Source organism: Gorilla gorilla, chromosome 4, assembly GCF_029281585.2.
Source record: "Gorilla gorilla gorilla isolate KB3781 chromosome 4, NHGRI_mGorGor1-v2.1_pri, whole genome shotgun sequence".
NCBI lineage: Eukaryota > Metazoa > Chordata > Mammalia > Primates > Hominidae > Gorilla > Gorilla gorilla.
Genome location: NC_073228.2, coordinates 50453638 through 50470407, shown reverse-complemented (window position 1 = coordinate 50470407; position 16770 = coordinate 50453638). Strand labels below are relative to the sequence as shown.

At 44.3% G+C, this 16770-nt stretch overlaps 1 protein-coding gene across 5 annotated transcripts in view; it reads right to left on the bottom strand.

The window, feature by feature from the left end:
• Positions 1-16770, bottom strand: part of DNAJC7 (DnaJ heat shock protein family (Hsp40) member C7) — a 41692-nt gene that overhangs the window by 22565 nt on the left and 2357 nt on the right. For all 5 annotated transcript variants that reach the window (XM_055388118.1, XM_055388117.2, XM_055388115.2 and 2 more), the window contains exon 2: positions 1180-1268. In XM_055388118.1, coding sequence (XP_055244093.1) covers positions 1180-1268 — 89 coding nt within the window. The remainder of the gene's footprint in view (positions 1-1179; positions 1269-16770) is intronic.

Genomic DNA, 16770 nt, shown 5'->3' with positions numbered 1-16770 from the left:
AACATGGTAAGACCCTGTCTCTATTTTTAAAAATTTAAAGAATTAAAAAAAAAGAAAAGAAAAAGAAAAGAGTTATCATTCATGAGTTTGTTTTTTTTTTGAGACGGAGATTCGCGCTTGTTGCCCAGGCTGGAGTGCAGCGGCGTGATCTTGGCTCACTACAACCTCTGCCTCCCAGGTTCAAGCAATTCTCCTGCCTCAGCCTCCCGAGTAGCTGGGATTACGAGCGCCCACCACACCTGGCTAATTTTTGTATCTTTAGAGACAGGGTTTCACCATGTTAACAGGCCAGGCTGAAATGAAATGTGCATGTTGAGTTGGGGTAAGCAAATTAGGGGAGAAGAACTCCTGACCTTAGGTGATCCGCCCGCCTCGGCCTCCCAAAATGCTGGGATTACAGGCATGAGTCACCACGCCTGGCCTTCATGAGATCATTAAGCCTGAAGGAGTTCATACAGTAACAGTTATCAACCCATTAGGCAAAAGGCTACTTCTCAGAGAGAAGCTACTTTTCTCAATTTTTTAATTTAATTTTTGAGATGGAGTTCTTTGGTCGTCCCCCAGGCTGGAGTGCAACGGCAGGATCTCAGCTCACTGCAACCTCCACCTCCTGGGTTCAAGCGATTTTCCTGCCTCAGCCTCCCTAGTAGCTGGGATTACAGGCATGCACCACCACACCCAGCAAATTTTTGTATTTTGTAGAGACAGGGTTTCACCATGTTAGCCAGGCTGGTCTCAAACTCCTGACTTTAGGTGATCTGCCTGCCTTGGCCTTCCAAAGTGCTGGGATTATAGGCGTGAGCCACTGAGCCTGGCCTATTTTTTTTATCTTTTTGAGATGAAGTCTTGCTTTGTTGCCCAGGTTGGAGTGCAGTGGCACAATCTTGGCTCACTGCAACCTCTACCTCCCGAGTTCAGGCAATTCTCCTGCCTCAGCCTCCCAAGTAGCTGGGATTACAGGTGCCCGCCACCAGGCCCAGCTAATTTTTGTATTTTTAGTAGAGACAGGGTTTCGTCATGTTGGCCAGAGTGGTCTGAAACCCCTGATCTAAAGTGATCCTCCTGCTTTGGCCTCCCAAAGTGCTGGGATTACAGGCGTGAGCCACCAGGACTGGCAGCTACTTTTAATAATATTTGGCAAGTAAATGTTTTCTAGCATAAGTATCAGTTCTTTCTCACCTATGGCTTTTGTATAATAATTATAAGCTTCATTGTAATCTTTCTTGGCATAGTATGCATTTCCTTTTTCCTTGAAAGTCTCTGCTTCCCTGAAAACGAAAGAGAAAGAGAAACATGTTACTTTACAAAGGGAATAACCTCTGTAATCTTACAGGAGCAATCTTTGGTCTAGAGCCCGCAGCACACTGAGCTGAAAGTTAGTGTGATACTTGAAGGAATTTATAGATTTGTTGAATAGGCCAATGGACCAAAAGGAGGTGCTAATGAAAGAATCCAAGTTCTTCAGATGCTCCTTTTTGTCACTTAGATACATTCAAACTAAATCAAGAAAACCCCTCTTATGTTCCTGCCTCACCTCACTATTTCTGCCTGTAGTCATCCTCCCCGCAGGACAAATTTAGACATTCCCTCATGGCAAGGAATTTTTCTATCTCCTTCCACAGTGTCACAACTGCTGCCTCTTTTGCAAACTTACAGGAAAAATGGTTACTCCATTCAGGGCAACTTATTTCTCAATGTGAAATAGGTCACATCCTCAAGAGTTTTAATAATTTCATCTCCTGAAAAGTGGCTCATGCATTTGTCACTGGAAGAACAAGCAGAGCAAAGGCAGGTGGCAAAAGAGTTAAAAGCATAGCATGTTGGTGTTTAAGACAGGAACAGAGCTGAGTGATAGCAGAGACTAAGACCGTGGATGACAGGGACATATGAGGTACAGGATGCCAGTGCCATACTATAAGAAGCACCCATCCACTGGTGTTCCCTCTTCCCATCACAACAATGTAGGTACTTGCTGCCCTCTTTGTACTCCCTCCAGTACCTTATATATTCAGCAACTGGGTGATAGCAGTATTTTTTCACTACCTCTAAGATCTATTTTTTGAAACTGTGCCATTAGACAAAGTATACTTTCCTAAACTTTGTCCTAAAGGAACAATGTTATATAATTGGGAATTAGATTCCTGAGCAAGTACCTAGAATCAAATCAGACATGACCAACAATGTTTTAAAAGAACTAGTAACCTCTATCAAGATACTCAACATCATTCCACTGCTCAAGTGATAAAGATAATGATTACTGCAACATTAACTAAGTACCTGATCATTTTTTTTATGAGAAACATCTTTCTTTTCCTGTTGTTCACATGCAAAAAAGAACCTAGTTCGGGGTTGCCTGAAGTTGAGGCAAAAGTCCTAGTTCTTAAACCTTGGTGATGGTATAGCAATTTACGGCTTGAGTCTACGGATATCTGCGTTAGGGAGATCTGTGATTTACTTAAGTATCTTAAACTACAAACTGGTAAAGTTGCCCTCCTTTTATTGAGGTGATCCTCCCTCTCCATTCTTCTCCATCACTGTCCTGGCAAGCCCTACTAATATGAAAAGGCTGCTAGAAGGAGAAGGCAAATTGGGAATGACCTATAAATGCTGACAGCTGTGAAATGTGATGGATATAAATCTGCTTGAGTAACTGTCTATACCAACTATCACCATGCTGAAAAGAGGCCTTCTGCTATGAAAAAATCTTCAAGAAAGATCCCCCAATTGCAAGATTTAAAGAACCAACTGAAATCTTGCTACATGGTATTCACCATCCTGTAACTCTAAATTAAGCAAAGTGCTTATAAAAACTCTCAGGAGCCTATCCTTTAAGAGCAGACATGCCAAGGGATTTGAACAAAGGACTTCCCCCAAAACTGGATTTCGATTAGTCAAACTGCTGTGAAGAAACGGAGTAGCAAATTCCAAAGTAAGACATTAGGCTCAAACTCTATCAGAGAAGATCTAGCCTCTTCTTCAGTTGGCTAGTGGCTAAGAATATACAAATCTTTGAGGAAAACGAAGACATCTAGGTACCTGGGGAGACACTGTCAGCAGTATAAAGCTTGTTAGTCGAAAGTGAAATAATGTACAGGGCTGCTGAAAGGTGCCCCTAGTCTCCTCCTTCCTAAGACACTACCCCTATGGAGGTCGGGGAGTTCAGGACTGGCTTCTAGAAAAAATGCAAAGGATGATTTTGGTGGACAGTTACTAATAACTACTGAGGCCAGGTACTTTCCATACAGCATCCTCTATAAAACACAGTCCGGTGAACTTCATTATTCCCATTTTTCAAAAGAGGAAATAAGGCCTGGGGGTTAAATAACTTGCCTGAGGTCAGGATGTTACCCATGTTTGTCAGAATACAAAGCTTGTGCACTTTCTACTATGCCAAGCTTTCTCTCTAATGCTTGCCTCCGCTTACTGCTAACTATTTTGAAAATTAATCTGTACTACGAGGAGTAAGACATGGACAATATATGTAAGACATGGACAATACGTATAAATTTGTTTAAACTAAGACACACAGTACGCCCCACATGTAATATTCAACCCCAGAACCAAAATCGGTATTTAAATAAGCTAAATGACATTCCTAACAATTAGTCATAGAGGAAGCAGGGCTCCTTTCTCTTTAAGATGCAAGACCTAGTGAACTGGACTTTGCCTCCCCAAAGAAATGCATTTCATTTTAGTAAATGGTGAGTAGATTCCATTCTAGAGCAAACAAAGCAAGTAATGTAGAGTCAGCCCACAGCAAAAAGAACAAGAAGAATTGTGTTGTGACAAGTTGCCATGTTTTTAACCTCACACTGCACAGCATCAGGCCAGAATTAGCTATTCCCACACAACTGCCTCATGAAAAGGACTTATTTTCATAGAAACGTGGCTGATTAACAGCTGCCTAAACAATGGGCACTTAGTGCTTTTAGACTGAACGCTTATTTTTTGCCTCCAGGTCCAATGCCCAAAGTGGACTGGAGTCCCTCCTTCATTTTGAACCTCCCCACCAAATACACAACAAGCTTTAACCAATGGGCCTGACCCTGCGAGACCAGTCGAGGAAAGAGTGGATCTTTGGAATCCAGCATGGCAGCAGCAAGAACTGAACAAGGCTGCATCAGGAACAATTCCAGGGTCAAATCCATTCAAGTCCTGCCCTGGAAGTCTGAGAAAGGGCTGAAGCTTGTTCAAGTTGCCTTTACAGCAAAGGGACTGAAGGATGAGATGTCAAAGGCGTGGGACTGGAAAAAAAGGAGAAGAGCTGGTTAACACTGGAATTGAAGGCAATCTGGTGGTGGCATCTGTCACTCACTCACTGCCAGGGTCAATTCATCTGATAGCCAAGTGAGGTTGTAACATGCACCTACTGAAACACACCAGTACTGAGAAAAGAAGACTTAGGATTAACTGGCTTCACCTAGACCAATTTAAAAAAAAAAGGATTCCCAATGCACTAAATTAAACTACAGAGTATTTTCTGTGGCTACAAAATTAAATTCAGATTAAACTCTTAAATATAATACCACAGCAAAATATAGACTTGGCCATAACTGACCTGATGGTACTATTAACAACTACAATATATTTCTAGTGTTGTTTCAGATTTTCGAAGCATTGCCAATGAAGATTTTCAATTTTTTTTTTTTTTTTTTTTTTAGATGGAGTCTAACTCTTTTGCCCAGGCTGGAGGGCAGTGGCATGAACTCGATTCACTGCAGCCTCTGCCTCCTGGGTTCAAGTGTTCTCTTGCCTTAGCCTCCCGAGTAGCTGGGATTACAGGCATGTGCCACCATGCCCAGCTATTTTTTGTATTTTAAGTAGAGACGGGGTTTCACCACGTTAGCCAGACTGGTCTCAAACTCCTGACTGCAAATGATCCGCCTGCCTAGACCTCTCAAAGTGCTAGTAGGATTAAAGGCGTCAGCCACCACGCCTGGCCAAGATTTTCAAATGGCCTTCTGAGGTGGTTATGGCAATAATTTCACCTATCCTCCAACAGAGGAAGAGCTAGTGAGGCAACCAAGATGGCTGCACAGGTCTCCTAAGTCCTACAAGTTTATGTTTTCCCCCACATCCTGTTAGTGTCAAGGCTTTTAGATTAAAACTAATTTATCCAGTTCTCCCACCAAATCCTTGGGTCAACTTCTAAGCAGAATAGCTTCACAGCTCTGATTCACCAAGAGATGCTGGGAATGACTCCACCTCCACCAATCCAGTCTTTTCATTTTAACTGACAGTAATAAAGTTGCATGAAAACAGCTACTGAAAGGTTTTCCAAAAAAATCTGTCCTCTCTGGATGCATGGAGGATCTCTCACAACAGGATCAGCACACTGGAAGCCCTGGCCTTCAGAGAAGACATCCCATTCGTGGTCTCCTTTGCTATTTTAAAATATATGTCTTTGTTTTTCAGAAATAACCTTGCTGGGCGCAATGTCTCACGCCTGTAATCCCAGCACTTTAGGAGACAGAGACAAGAAGACTGCTTGAGCGCAGGAGTTTGAGAACAGCCTGGAAAACACAGGGAGACTCTGTCTCTACAAAAATTTAAAAATTAGCTGGGCATGGTGGTGCAAGTCTGTAGTCCCAACTACTTGGGAGGCTAAGATGGGAGGATCACTTGAGCCCAGGAGGTTGAGGCTGTAATGAGCTGTGATTGTACCACTGCACTCTAGCCTGAATGACAGAGCAAGACTGTCTCAAAAAAACAAAACCACCCACCAGTAAGAAAACTGCAGCTTTGAAAACTTGCTCTTCTACAATAAATGTTCATTAAAATCTGTATATCCTTTAGACATGTAGTTACATTATCTCTCTGAATTCAGCATTCATTCATTGCTGACACTAATTACTCCAACAAACACTGCTAAGGGAATCATTTGGTATCACACAGGTCTTAGCAGGGCTCAGCATCATGTGATTAAATCAGACAACTTGGGCTTATGATTGCTAGCCAACTTTGCACATTTACAGCTCAACTAAATTAAAAACACATTAAAACATCATAGTTGACATTGCAACATGCCCCAAATTAGATGCCCTATAAAAATTTCCATTTTCTCTCTAAATACTTCCAAGTTGAACACTTAAGATCTCTGCGTTGGGTCAACTAGACTAACTTTTAGCAATTAAAGCATCAATCAGAAACTTTAGTCAGCCTACACTAATGCAGAATTAATTGTGTGGTAGTTTTAAAAATGTCATTAACATGGCTGGGTTCTCTCTGGAATTGCTTGACATATCACGTATTTGCAGATTATTAAAACAGGGATGAGATTCTTCATCATTTTAAAATTTATTCCACCTCACTGCATGAAAAACAGACTAGCATGGTTTCATTATTCTGCAACATTTGTAACCTAGGAAATGTGGATCCGAATTTTATATGACAAAAAGCACACCACACTGTGGTTTGATTTTGTTTTTTCTTTTTTTTTTGAGACAAAGTCTGGCTCTGTCACCCAGGCTGGAGTGCAGTGGCGCAATCTTGGCTCACTGCAATCCCCACCTCCTGGGTTCAAGCAATTCTCCCACCTCAGCCTCCCTAGTAGCTGGGATTACAGGCACACGCCACCATGCCTGGCCAATTTTTTTTTGAGAAAAGAGCTTTATTTATTTATTTATTTATTTATTTTTATTTTTTGAGACAGAGTCTGACTGTCACCCAGGCTAGAGTGCAGTGGCGTGATCTCAGCTCACTGCAAGCTCTGCCTCCCAGGTTCATGCCATTCTCCTGCCTCAGCCTCCCGAGTAGCTGGGACTACAGGTGCCCACAACCACGCCTGGCTGATTTTTTTGTATTTTTAATAGAGACGGGGTATCATCGTGTTAGCCAGGATGGTCTCAATCTCCTGACCTCTGTCACCTCTGTTACCTAGGCTGGAGTGCAGTGGCGCAATCTCGGCTCACTGCAACCCCCACGTCCTGGGTTCAAGCAATTCTCCCACCTCAGCCTCCCAAGTAGCTGGGATTACAGGCACACGCCACCACACCTGGCCAATTTTTTTTTTTTTTTTTGAGAAAAGAGCTTTATTTATTTATTTATTTATTTAATTTTTGGGAAATTATAGGCTCACGCCTGTAATCCCAGGAGGCTGAGGCAGAAGGGTTGCTTGAGCCCAGGAGGTCGAGGCTGCAGCAAACCATGTTCCTGCAGCCTGGGTGACAGAGTGAGACCCTGCCTTTAAAAAAAACAAAACCAGGCCGGGCACGGTGGCTCACGCCTGTAATCCCAGCACTTTGGGAGGCCGAGGCAGGCAGATCATGAAGTCAGGAGTTCGAGACCAGCCTCATCAATATGGTGAAACCCCGTCTCTACTAAAAATACAAAAATTAGCCGGGCGTGGTGGCATGCACCTGTAATCCCAGCTACCCGGGACGCTGACGCAGGAGAATCCCTTGAACCCAGGAGACGGTGGTTGTGATGAGCCAAGGTTACACCACTGCACTCCAGCCTGGGCAACAGAGCAAGACTCCGTCTCAAAAAAAAAAAAGAAAGTCCAGGCGCGGCGGCTCACACCTATAATCCCAGCACTTTGGGAGGCTGGGCAGGCAGATCACAAGGTCAGGAGATCAAGACCATCCTGGCTAACACGGTGAAACCCCATCTCTACTAAAAGTACAAAAAAGGATTAGCCAGGCATGGTGGCAGGCGCTTGTAGTCCCAGCTACTCAGGAGGCTGAGGCAGGAGAATGGCGTGAACCCGGGAGATGGAGCTTGTGGTGAGCTGACATCGCGCCACTGCACTCCAGCCTGGGCAACAGAGCGAGATCCTGTCTCAAAAAAAAAAAAAAAAAAAAGAAAAAGAAAAAGATACCTTTCTTTTCCTTTAGGCTATTAATAATAATACTTTATACTGCCAATGAGTCAATATCCCTTATGCATTCCTCTTATATTTACTACTCCCCAAATGTCGCCTTACTCTATGATTGTTGTGCTCCATTTATTTTATTCAGTCAAACTTACTAGTTGCCTGTTGATCTAGAAATGCCCTCCACCCTTCAGAATTCATGGGACCTTGGCCAGTCAGAGTAGAAATTCTTTCCTCCTTCCCACGGTCCGAGACCTCTTGTCCCCAATGGCATGTCACAGGGCCTGTTTCATGTTGCACTCTCCCTGACCTTCATGACAGAATAAAGTAAAAGGAGCCCAGGAGCCTAACTTCTATTCCATCTTACCAAAAGCAAATCATTTAGTTTCTTTTTTAAGAAAAAAAATTTCTTTTTTTTTGGAGACAGTCTCATTCTATTGCCCAGGCCAGAGTGCAGTGGTGAGATCTCGGCTCACTGCAATCTTCACCTCCCAGGTTCAAGCGATTCTTGTGCCTCAGCCTCCCTAGTAGCTACAGGCACGCACCACCATGCCCGGCTAAATTTTTGTATTTTAGTAGAGATGGGGTTTCACTATGTTGCCCAGGCTGGTCTCAAACTCTTGAGCTCAGGCAATCCACCTCCTCAACCTCCCAAAGTGCTAAGATTACAGGCATGAGCCACCACAATTGGCCAGAAAAAACTGCCTTTTTTTTTTTTGAGACAGAATTTCGCTCTTGTTGCCCAGGCTGGAATGCAATGGTGTGATCTCAGCTCACCGCAACCTCCGCCTCCCAGGTTCAAGTGATTCTCCTGTCTCAGCCTCCCAAGTAGCTGGGATTACAGGCATGTGCCCAGCAAGAAGTTTCTTTTTTAAAAAAAAATCTAGGCTGGGCAAGGTGGCTCATATCTATAATCCCAGCACTTTGGGAGGCCAAGGAGGGTGGATCACCTGAGGTCAGAAGTTCAAGACCAGCCTAGGCAACATGGTGAAACCCCATCTCTACAAAAATACAAAAATTAGCTGGGCATGATGGAGGGTGCCTGTAATCCCACCTATTCGGGAGGCTGAGGCAGGAGAATTATTTGAACCCAGGAGGCGGAGGTTGCAGTGAGCCGAGACTGTGCCATTGCACTCCAGCCTGGGCAAGAGTGAGACTCCGTCTCAAAAAAGAAAAAAAAAAAATCTACTATTCTACAAGTGAAATGTCAATATAAGTTTCACATAGATAAGTGGAAGTCACAGGTATAGATATATATATATATATAGATATAGATTTTTTTTTTGAGACAGAGTCTCGCTCTGTCACCCAGGTTGGAGTGCAATGGCGCCATCTCGGCTCATTGCAAGCTCCGCCTCCTAGGTTCACGCCATTCTCCCGCCTCAGCCTCCCAAGTAGCTGTGACTACAGGCACCCGCCACCAGGCCCAGCTAATTTTTTTGTATTTTTAGTAGAGACGGGGTTTCACCGTGTTAGCCAGGATGGTCTCAATCTCCTGACCTCATGATCCGCCCGCCTCGGCCTCCCAAAGTGCTGGGATTACAGGCGTGAGCCACCGCGCCGGGTCAGACATATATTTTTTGAGACAGACTCTCACTCTCGTTGCCCAGGCTGGAGTGCAGTGGTGTGATCTCAGTTCACAGCAACCTCTGCCTCCCAGGTTCAAGTGATTCTCCTGCCTCAGCCTCCTGAGTAGCTGAGATTACAGGGCCCCACTACCATGCCTGGCTAATCTTTGTTTATTTTAGTAGAGATGAAGTCTTGCCATGTTGGCCAGGCTGGTCTTCAAACTCCTGACCTCAAGTGATCCACCAATCTCTGCCTTCCAAAGTGTTGGGATTAAAGGCATGAGCCATCACGCCCGGCCATAGATATATGACTTGGAATAATTCTATAAATATGGCAAAGTATTTATGCTCGGTGCTTCATCCAGAAAAAAATAGGTGAGCGCTATCCAACTGCTACCTTTTAGCAAAGCTATCTGCTACTCAGCTTTCTTTACCCAATTTCCTACAGAATAGATAGTTTTCACTTTAAAGCACAAATGGAACAACCCTCCACACACCTCCGCTAATAAAGAGAAGGCAGAAGATGAAGAAAATTCCTTAACATACCAGTTCAAATTGTCCTCTGGGTGGACATTCAAGGAGAAGCCTCAACACGGGCAGAGTCAGAAGGGACCCAAAATGCACCAGAGGAGTCACAGACGGTCTACACAAAGCAGCAGCACTCCCTACTGTTCAGGCAGGGACGGACACCAGCCAGCAAGCTGTGCCTGGCTATGCAGCTGGCTATGCCTTATTCAGTAAGGAAGAAAAAGCAAGCAACCAATTCAATCCCTACAGAAGTCCCATCACTGCAGGCAGAAATGGTCCTTAATGAGAGGTGTCACAATCTATTACATCTACCTAACCTTCACTTATCCCTGGGGAGAGGAGACCCAACAATGAAGCCACTTCTGAGAAACATGCTTCTCTGAAACCATTCTGAGGATACAAGTCACTGGCTTTTCAGCATTAGCCAGAGGCTTGTTTTCATAACATATCCCCAAACCCACCATTTTCCATCCCTCGGTTCCCTATTCTGTGACATCTCCCACTATAGGGACACCAGCACCTATCAAAAATTTAAAACTGAGGAACTACAATTAAGGAAAAGGCTGCTTTGGCCTGGCGCAGTGGCTCATGCCTGTAATCCCAGCACTTGGGAGGCCGAGGCAGGCAGATCCTGAGGTCATGAGATCAAGACCATCCTGGCCAACATGGTGAAACCCGTCTCTACTAAAAATATAAAAAATCAGCTGGGCATGGTGGCATGCAACTGTAGTCCCAGCTACTCGGGAGGCTGAGGCAGGAGGATAGCTTGAACCCAGGAAGCGGAGATTGCAGTGAGCCGAGATCGCGCCATTGCACACTCCAGCCTGGAGACACAGCAAGACTCCATCACAAAGAAAGAAAGAAAGAGACAGACAGAAAGAGAGAAAGAAAGAGGCTACTTCCTAGGCCGGGTGCTGTGGCTCACGCCTATAATCCCAGCACTTTGGGAGGCCAAGGCGGGTGGATCACCTGAGGTCGGGAGTTCGAGACCAGACTGACCAACATGGAGAAACCCTGTCTCTACAAAAAAAAAAATACAAAATTAGCCGGGCGTGGTGGCGCATGCCTGTAATCCCAGCTACTCAGGAAGCTGACTCAGGAGAATTGCTTGAACCCGGGAGGCGGAGGCTGCAGTGAGCCAAGATTGCGCCATTGCACTCCAGCCTGGGCAACAAGAATGAAACTCTGTCTCAAAAAAATATATATATAAAGGCTGCTTCCTGAGTTTTTTTGGGTGGAGTGGGGTGGGGTGGAGATGGGAACTAGAGTGGGGAGGAGCCTGGATTGTCAACGGTATTTCACTTCTCAAAGTTGTCTTGGTTCCTTAGTTCAACAGGTGGTTAACTGTCTCAGGGCAAACCGTCCAAGGAAGAACTCTCAGGACAGAAACTCCAAAAACAAGAGGGTCCTGCTTGCCCCTCACACTCTCTCCAAAAGTAATATTAGAATCAAGAGAGATGGTTAACACTGCTTATCTGACAATCTGGCCTCCCCACACAAATTGTAAGTCACATGCCAATAGAATTTCACGTCTCAGAATAAGACCTGAGAGTCATATATTCCTCCTATTACCATTCTCAAAAGCCTCAACCACTCATATTCTTACCCATGGTGAGGGTAAAACATAGGAATTGCCATTTTGATCCAAATGGGAGAAGGAAAAACAGTGTCACTCCAATAAAATGAATAGCCTGTTAGGATAACTGCACTTTGAATTTTGTTCTTACTTCGAAAGTTTAAAAGAATACCTGGAAAGACCTCTGAGTAACTTCCACATCACTCAGTGCTGGAGAAAGGGGACCAAAGACTAGTGCAGTAAGGGAGAAATGGGCTCTCAGAGGGACTCTGCATCAGGCCACAAAGCAACTAGGCAACTGCTGACTATTGTTCTCCAATCTTCTAAAGTCCTGAAGAACAAAAAAGCAAGTGCCCAGTACTCAGCTTTTCAAAACCTTTAAAATACAAACTTCAATGACTAAACTAATCCCTGATTGGCTGGAATGTACAATAAGGCTGGGCTTTCGGCCAATCAGAGTTCTGTTTGTTGGGAGTGGACTGGACTCTAAGCAACTGCCACTCACTTGGCCCTATATTTTCTCAAAATTCTTGTTTCTCTGGCACTAGTTAACATGTGGATCTGAACTAAAGCACTAAGAGAAAACCTTTCTCTGTACTCTGCCTTTGCTCCAGTTATGATTATCTACTTTGCCATCTGTTAGTATCAGGGTTCAATTAATTTGCCGGTATTGAGAATTCTGTATTCCTAGGTTTATCCCTTCCTTAACTTATTTCTCCTCCCATCTCCCATTTCTTCACATCTGACTACACTTAGTGCACAGCAAAAGGAAAATAGTGTTTCTCACTGATTTGGGTTCCAGGTCAAAGATAAATTCCCACTCAGTTTGGAGGCTTACTGAAATGTCTAGGTGCTTGCTCTGAAACTTCAAGAGGAAGATTAGAAGGACACATTCCTAAGAATTTAAAACCAGGTAAGGAAGAAAGCCGGGGAGGCATGCCCACAAGCTCTTCAGTTAAGTAAGGCCACAAACTCAAAAACACCATGCAAAGCTGCAGCAAATGAACAGCAACTACAGGAAACCCGGGACATGAATTCAGAGTTCAGTTGTTCCCATTAACAATCTGAATAGAGAAATAAAAGGCAAAATCCTAATCGCAAAGAGTGTACAATACCTACGTAGTAAGGGCCTAATAAGAATTGCTCTTATTTGTGCCCATCAGGAAAACATACAGAGAAGTTAAGTTTATCAGCTCAAGGAATCAGGTAAGGATGTCCTGACTCTTAAGTCTATGGATCCCTTGATTCTTTTAGATCTTGTTGTCCAGTCACACTAGGTATATGCTGAGACACGTAAGTGTTTTCTCTTTGAAAAACAATTTGAGGTTGGGTGTAGTGGCCCATGCCTGTAATCCCAGCACTTTGGGAGGACAAGGCGGGCGGATCATGAGGTTAAGAGATCGAGACCATCCTGGCCAACACGGTAAAACTCCGTCTCTATTAAAAATACAAAAATTAGCTGGGTGTGGTGGCGCACGCCTATAGTCCCAGCTACTTGGGAGGCTGAGGCAGGAGAATCATTTGAACCCAGGAGGCGGAGTTTGCAGTGAGCTGAGATCACACCACTGCACTCCAGCCGGGTGACAGAGCAAGACTCCGTCAAAAAGAAAAGAAAACAATTTGAAATCCCTCAAGTTTACCATAAGAAAGACTCCCTATAGAGATCAAGCTGTTTCCCAGCCCAGGAGATATAACAAGAGATCCTTAACTCAAGACAGGTATTCCCATATTAGGTAAAGCAGTCAGCAACTTCCCAGGAAAACATAAAGCCTTAAGTTAGTTGAAATGTGAAACATCTGAAGTTTAACCCTCTGGCTCATAAATAGCTTTGCCTGTTTTGGTGAGCAAAGAGAAATAATCTTCATGCATAGAATCCTGATCTGTTTTGGAGTGCCAACTAATATATCTTTTATTTTAGCCCCAACCCTTTTTTTTGAGACAGGGTTTCACTCTGTCACCCAGGATGCAGTGCAGTGGTGTGATCATAGCTCACTGCAGCCTCGACCTCCCCCAGCTCAGGTGATACTTACACCTCAGCCTCCCAAGTAGCAGGGCCTACAGGTATGCACCATCACACCCTGCTAATTTTTGTATTTTTTTTTACAGAGATGGGGGGCGGGTTTCACCACGTTGCCCAGGTTGGTCTCGAACTCCTGGCCTCAAGCAATCCACTGGCCTCAGCCTCCCAAGGTGCTGGAATTACAGGCGTGAGCCACCGCACCCAGCCTTAAATGTTTTTATAGAGACTAAGTCTCACTATGTTGCCCAGGCTGGTCTCAAACTACTGGGCTTAAGCGATCCTCTCATTTTGGCCTCACAAAGTGCTAGGATTACAGGCGTGAGCCACTAAGCCTAGCCTTATTTTAGTTTCTTGGCTGCTGTAAGGGAAACAGAACTTTGTCAGAGTGACATGCAAAAAAATTGAAATCCATCTCTTTTCTCTACAGAAACACTAAAGCTAAGGAAATAAAACATGTAGCCATTTAAAATGCTGCAATCGTGAAGTCCGTCTTAAAAGCTCCTCTCATTTTGCCCTCCTGTGGGACTGTGACAACTTAGCAGCAGCAGGACATGTCTTAAGCCAAGACGTATGGAAGGAAGGACTCCTTACAAAGCTGGACCTCACAAAAACAACCCGAGAGACTCATTAACTCTTGATCCCTAAATGAACTGGTAGGAGGACCATAACAACAGAGGCAGGAACTTGGCCAAAGAACTCTAACCAAGCCAGACAGTAAAAGGGCATTTGTAAGGGATGCCCCTATCACTGCCCTCTGCTATGGCCACACAAGAGGAATCCAGGACACATGAAAAACATAAAACCACCTCCCTCCAAAGCTTCTAAATCTCCATCCCATTTTCAGCACTGGAAAAATCATACATAAACAAGGCTTTTTCATACTAACAGAGCCTAATGTTTATTCTTTTTTTTGAGACAGAGTTTCACTCTTGTCGCCCAGGTTGGAGTGCAATGGCGCGATCTCGGCTCACCGCAACCTCCGCCTACCGGATTCAAGTGATTCTCCTGCCTCAGCCTCCGAGTCGGTGGGGCTACAGGCATGCACCACCATGCCTGGCTAATTTTTTTTTTCTATTTTTAGTAGAGATGGGGTTTCTCCATGTTGGTCAGGCTGGTCTCAAACTCCCGACCTCAGGTGATCAGCCTGCTTCAGCCTCCCAAAGTGCTGGGATTATAGGCATAAGCCACCGCGCCCGGCCAATGTTTATTCTTCTAAGGATGTCTGATATGGCAAAAAGTTAAACTGATTTTTTTGTTTATTTCACTTATTTTCCTTTTTTTTTTTTTTTGAAATGGAGTCTCACCGTGTCGCCCAGGCTGGAGTGCAATGGTGTGACCTTGGCTCACTGCAACCTCCGCCTCCCGGGTTCAAGCAACTCTCCTGCCTCAGACTCCCGAGTAGCTGGGATTACAGGTGCCCACCACTATGCCCAGCTATTTTTTCTATTTTTAGTAGAGATGGGGTTTCACCATGTTGGCCAGGCTGGTCTCAAACTCCTGACCTCGTGATCCGCCCACCTCAGCCTCCCAAAATGATGGGATTACAAGTGTGAGCCACTGCACCCAGCCAATTTTCCTTTTAATTTGTGCACAAAAGTGGTATATAATAAATAACTATGTTTAAGTCTGTCGAAAACAGTGCTATATATGAGAAACATAAAAGTCTGATAAGAATGCATTTTTTTCTTTTTTTAATTGATTTTTTTTTTTTTTTAAGACGGAATTTTGCTCTTGTTGCCCAGGCTGGAGTGCAATGGCATGATCTCCCCTCACCACAACCTCTGCCTCCTGGTTTCAATCAATTCTCCCACCTCAGCCTCCTGACTAGCTGAGATTACAGCATCACCACGCCTGGCTAATTTTTGTATTTTTAGTAGATGGGGTTTCACCGTATTAGGCTGGTTTCGAACTCCTGACCTCAGGTAATCCACCCGCCTTGGCCTCCCAAAGTGCTGGGATTACAGGTGTGAGCCACCACGCCCAGTCTTTTTTCTTTTTTTAATTAATTTTTTTCTGTCACTATTTGAACTACAGGAATAATGCATGTTGTCATGTTTAATTTACAGTTACATTTTCTTAGTGACAGATAAAATAATTTGCATTCTGCAATCAATGACTTTTTTTTGAGATGGAATCTCACTTTGTCACCCAGGCTGGAGTGCAATGGCCCGATCTCAGCTCACTGCAACCTCCACCTCCTGAGTTCAAGCGATTCTCCTGCCTCAGCCTCCCATGTAACTGGGATTACATGTGCGTGCCACCACGCCCCGCTAATTTTTGTATTTTTAGTAGAGACAGTGTTCTGCCATGTTGACCATGCTGGTTTCAAACTCCCGACTTCTGCTGACCCACCTGCCTCGGCCTCCCAAAGTGCTGGGATTACAGGTGTGAGCTACTGCACCCGGCCTAATGACACTTAAATTCCATGAAATAAGGTAGTTTACCTTATTTTGTTGTACTGCTATCAAATACCATGTTTTGTGTGATGTGGTCACATTACAGCATATCCTATTTTATTATATGTCTTCAGGTTCATTTACTCCAATTTTATGATAGACTATCCTCTAAGGCTGTGATTGAAGAAATGTATTTGCTTAAGATAGGAGGCTATGAAATGCAGTCCAAAATAGGGACACTCTACATCAGAGATTTACAATGAGTAGGGTGAGTTTTAAAAATTACCTATGGCCGGCCCAGCACGGTGGCTCACGCCTGTAATCCCAGCACTTTGGGAGGCCGAGGTGGGAGGATCACGAGGTCAGGAGATCGAAACCATCGTGGCTAACAGGGTGAAACCCCATCTCTACTAAAAATACAAAAAAAAAAAAAACAATTAGCCGGATGTGGTGGTGGGCACCTGTAGTCCCAGCAACTGGTGAGGCTGAGGCAGGAGAATGGTGTGAACTCAGGAGGCGGAGCCTGCAGTGAGCTGAGGTCGCGCCACTGCACTCCAGCCTGGGCGACAGAGCGAGATTCCGTCTCAAAAAATAAAAAAATAAAAAATAACCTATGGCCAAATCCCTATTTACAGTATAAAGAACCACTGAACTCTTTCCAAATACAAGTAAATCTCTACAATTAATTTAAGCTCCGTCTGCACTGGGAGGAATTTTGTTTCCCATTGTGCAGCTCTTTAATGATGTATAAGGGTTGATGATGCTTAGCTTTAAATATCTAGGAAGAAGTAGGAACAACATGAAAGCTCAAAATTAAGAACAGAGACTGGACTCTGGTGTCCTGGCTTCTCTGATATCCCAGGGGCCTA